Source organism: Trichechus manatus, unplaced genomic scaffold, assembly GCF_000243295.1.
Source record: "Trichechus manatus latirostris isolate Lorelei unplaced genomic scaffold, TriManLat1.0 scaffold00207, whole genome shotgun sequence".
Lineage (NCBI taxonomy): Eukaryota > Metazoa > Chordata > Mammalia > Sirenia > Trichechidae > Trichechus > Trichechus manatus.
This window is the reverse complement of record NW_004444143.1, coordinates 979,543-983,955: the sequence shown is the minus strand read 5'-3', so window position 1 is coordinate 983,955 and position 4,413 is coordinate 979,543. Positions and strand designations below refer to the sequence as shown.

The window sequence follows — 4,413 nt, the reverse complement described above, 5'->3', positions numbered from 1 at the left end:
GGCAGGGCTGTGTCCCCTCAGACCCTCAGGGGCAGGGCTGTGTCCTCTCAGACCCGCAGGGCAGAGCTGTGTCCTCTCAGACCCTCAGGGCAGGGCTGTGTCCCCTCAGACCTTCAGGGGTAGGGCTGTGTCCCCTCAGACCCCCAGGGCAGGCTGAGTGAGTGTCCCTCCCCAACCTGGTTTTCTCCCCACAGGTTCACCCACACTTTCCCTCCCCAGCTGCCCCTGCACCTCGTGAAGTCCACGGAGGTCAATCCCACGGACCAAGGGGAGAGCCAGCCCAGAGCAGAGCTCCTGAGAGCAGGTCCTGGCTACGCCTCCCCACACCAGACCAACGTGAGTATTGGGGTTGCCTCCCTCAGGACGCAGGGCTGGCTGCCAGGAGGCCTTGTGCTCACCTCAGGGCCATGCTTGCAGGGCCTTTCAGGGGGGAAGGCTGAGGAGCTCCTTGAGACCCTGGAGGCCTGGCGCCCGCTGAGTGAGTCCCCCTCCCCATCAGTGGCTCTGGGTGCCCAGCTGAGCTGTGAGGGTGGGCAGCCACCCTGGGGTGGGACCCTGTCTGCCAGCGTCACAGCTGGGTGTGAGAGTGAGCTGTCTGCTTCCTTTACAGCCCCGCACCTCGCAGGCCTGGTGCCCTGTGTCCCCTCATTAGTGCTGCCCACGGACAGGAAGCCCCCGCCACCCGCATTGGTACCCACCCCAGGCCTGGCTCAGGGTGTCTGCGTCCCCTCCACCCACTCCTACATGGAAGCCACGGCCAGCTCCCGTGCCAAGATGTCACGCAGCACCTCCCTCAGGGACCGTGCTGGCCCTGTCCCGGCTGAGCTGGCCGGGCCCCTCTGCAGACCCTCCTCCATGGGGGAGCTGGCCTCTCTGGGCCAGGAGCTCCAGGCTGCCACCACCACGGCAGCCCCCAGCTCCGGCAGTGAGGGCCGGGAGCCTGCGCTGCGCCCCCGGGGCAACCATGAGGCCCGAGCCAGCCTGAGACTGACGCTGTCGAGCGTCTATGACAGCTTCCTGCTGCCCCCGTCCCCAGTGGAGGCATCCAGCACACACGCCCGCTCCCAGGAGCCCGTGGCCACCCAGCCCTGTGCCGCAGTCACAGCAGCCAGCCTCCTGGCCCCCAGCCCCGTGAACACGAGCGCCCTAAGGCTTCCCGACCCCTCCTTTCTCCCAAGGCTGCCTGCCCCTCAGCCCCTCAACCCTCCCGCCCACCTCAGTATCTCCCAGCTTCCGGAGAGCAGGCCAGGAATGCCCGGAAGCACTGCCGCCTTCCTGGAGCCCACTCCTGGTGAGTGCCACCCTGGGAACAAGGGGCTGTTCTCTTCGCTCATCCTGTGCACCAGCTGGCCCAGCTGCAAGGGTGGGCGCCTGTCCTGGCCGCAGGGCCCTTGCGGTGCCTCATCTGCTGAGTCACTTGACAAATAGTGAGCACTTGGCGCACGCCGGGCTTCGTTCGCAGCCCTCGAGACGTGGGACGCAGCGGTAAACAAGACCACAGACACATCTGTCCCCAGGGAATTGGTATCTTTAGTTGGGGGAGACAGCGGGACAGAATCTGTAAGGCAAGCGCTGAGCGTATCGTAAGGTGGGACAGGCTGAGGAGAGAAAGAAAGCAGAGGAAGGCAGTGAGGGGTGGCGGCAGTGGCTGCAATTCAGACAGGATGAGAAACTGAGGAGAAAGTGGCGTTTGAGCAGACAGAGTGAGGGCGTTCCAGGCAGAGGGACATCGAGGCCAGCAGGTGGGGTCAGCCCAGCTGGAGTGTAGAGGCCTCGTATTCCCTCCTCTCTGCTGCCAGATGCGCTCAGTCTGCTCCGGAGCAGCCCTGGACGCTGGGAGGAACCCGGGCTACCAGCTGGGGTCCTGCCCCCAACGCCCCTTGAGCTGAGCGGCATGACGACCACTGTGCACAGGCTGCAGACTGCCTTCCGAGAAGCCCTTGACCTTTACCTTGTGGTAAGCTGAGCCCCAAAGCCGGGGGGAAGGGCTGGAGGGCCACCGGGACCGCCTGGCATGGGAGGCCCCTGACAAGGCTGACGCCCCTCACAGCTGCTCTCCAGCGGCCAGGTCAGCGCCGAGCAGCAGCAGGCCCGGACTGAGCTGGCCTCCACCTTCCTTTGGATCCACAGCCAGCTGGAGGCCAACTGGCTGGGTGGGACAGAGATGGCCCCAGCCCAGGCCCTGCCCAGCCCAGGCCCCCCCTCCCCACCTACACTCTGCCCCCTGCCCAGCCCAGGCCCCGCCTCCCCACCTACACTCTGTCCCCTGGCCAGCCCAGATTTGCGGGCCCTGCTGGAACACTACTCAGAGCTGCTGGTCCAGACCGTGCGGAGGAAGGCAGGCGGGGACTGAGGCCAGCAGCCCTTCCACCGCAGCCCTGCTGCTGCTGAAGAGAGAATGTATTTTAAGCAAATAAACTGACAGCGTAGAGGAAGAGTTCCTGGTCTGTGTCCGGCCCCTCTACAAAGCCCCCTACAGGTGGATGCAGGGTGGGTGGAGGGTGACACTCAAGTGGACCAGTCCGGGGGACTCATGTTTGCCCCAGTGCCAGGCCCGTCCCAGGACTCCAGCACTGGGGACACGCAATGCTGATGACCCAGGGCCTGGCCTCCCACACCCCTTGTCCCTGCTCCAGTGAGGGGATCCTGGAGGCTCATTTATGGTCCTTGCCCAGGGAAGCCCAACTCTACCCCAGGGAGGAGCTGGCCCCTCTTCCTTGCCCCCTACTAGTACCCAAGAGCCCACAGGGACTACTGTAATCACATGTGCCCAACCCTGCCCACCAGTACATGTGTTACCGCGTCACTGACTCATGGTCCCGGGCCAGGCCCGTGCTGGATTCTGCGTGGTCTGGGTTGTTGCTGTCCTCCTCTGTGGCAGGGCAGACAGGAAAGACAAATGGGCTTACCCACTGGACATCCCAGCAACCTGCGCCAGTCCACCCTGAAGAGCTGTGCCAGGCCCCATGAGCTCCCAGCACTGGCCTCAGCTCTCCAGGCACAGTGTTGTATCTACTAAGAAGGGTACTCGTGACCACAAAAGCCCCCGCTATCCCAAGTCCCTACAAAAAGGAAGGCCACTATGGCCTAAAGCACAGCCCCACCATGCGGTTTGCTGTTGTCTAAACCCCCACATGCCTGCAAGTTCCCCTGTTCTGTTTGGTGATCATGGTCCACCAGAAACAGGTTCAGAGAAGTCCAGTTTCTTGCCCAGGGTCCCACAGAACTGAGACTCGAACCTAAGCTTGCTTGGTGGCAGACCCTCCAACACAGGACACTGCCCTCTGCTGCCCCCACAAACATGTGATGCACATCACAGCCAATCATATGTTCTTCAAAGACCCTGCCGGCCCCCAGATGCCTACCAGCGTTCTACAGGCTAGAAGCAGAGTAGGGAACAGAACAGGCAAAGTGCCCTCAGGGCATTTGCCTTCTAGAAGCTAAACAAACATGGGAAATAAAACTCTGTTTGACCTTCACATTTAAGGCCAGTTGATTTTCAACAAGGGTTGCAAGACCATCCAAAGGGAAAAGAACAGTCTGTCTCTTCAACAGATAGTGTGGGGGCAATTAGACAGCCACGCACAAAGAAGCAAGTCAGACCCCTACCTCACACCATATTAAAAAATGAACTCGGAATGGATTAATGACCTAAATACAAGCGCTAAAATGTTAAAACTCTTAGAAGAAAACAGGAGTAAATCTTCGTGGTCTTGGATTTGATGGTGGATTCTTAGATATGACACCAATAACACAAGAAACAGAAAAAAAAGATAAATTGGACTTCATCAAAATTAAAAACTTTTGTGCATCAAAGAGCACTAAGACAGTGGAAAGACAACCTATGAGACTTGAAAGCAGGAATTAAAACAGATCCACGTACACCAACGTTCACTGCACCACGCACAACAGTCAAAAAGTAGACACAACTCGAGTGTCCGTCAACAGATAAATGGATAAACAAAATGTGGTATATGCACACAATGGAATATTACTTCATCCATAAAAAATGAAATCCTGATACTGCCCCCAGAGGCACGAACCTTGACATTCTTCTAAGTGAAGTAAACCAGACACAAAAAGACAAATACCGTATGGCCCCCCTTGCGTGAACTCTCTAGAACAGGCACATGCGTAGCCACCACAGATTAGTGCTCACTACTGGCCGGGAGGAAGGGGGGTGGAGAGCTCCTGCTTAACAGGGAGAGTTTGTTTGGGGCGATGAGAAAGTTTTGGAAATAGTGATGGTTGCACAACGTACATATAATGAAGGCCACTGAATTGCACACTTGAAAACGGTTAGAGATTATTAGTGGGCGGGAGAGGGGAGAGGGAGAATCCTGGCTCAGGGAGCACTGAGTTTCTGTTTATGCTGATGGAAATCTGGCCGTGGATATTGGTGACGGCTGCACA

General features: G+C 58.8%; 1 protein-coding gene across 1 annotated transcript in view; it reads left to right on the top strand.

Annotated features, from left to right (window-relative positions):
• Nucleotides 1-2,353, top strand: part of WDR62 (WD repeat domain 62) — a 45,848-nt gene extending 43,495 nt beyond the window's left edge. Inside the window, exons 28-32 of the mRNA XM_004388177.1 lie at nt 195-336; nt 418-478; nt 611-1,291; nt 1,800-1,957; nt 2,051-2,353. Coding sequence (XP_004388234.1) covers nt 195-336; nt 418-478; nt 611-1,291; nt 1,800-1,957; nt 2,051-2,353 — 1,345 coding nt within the window. The remainder of the gene's footprint in view (nt 1-194; nt 337-417; nt 479-610; nt 1,292-1,799; nt 1,958-2,050) is intronic.
• The last annotated feature ends 2,060 nt before the right edge of the window (nt 2,354-4,413 follow it).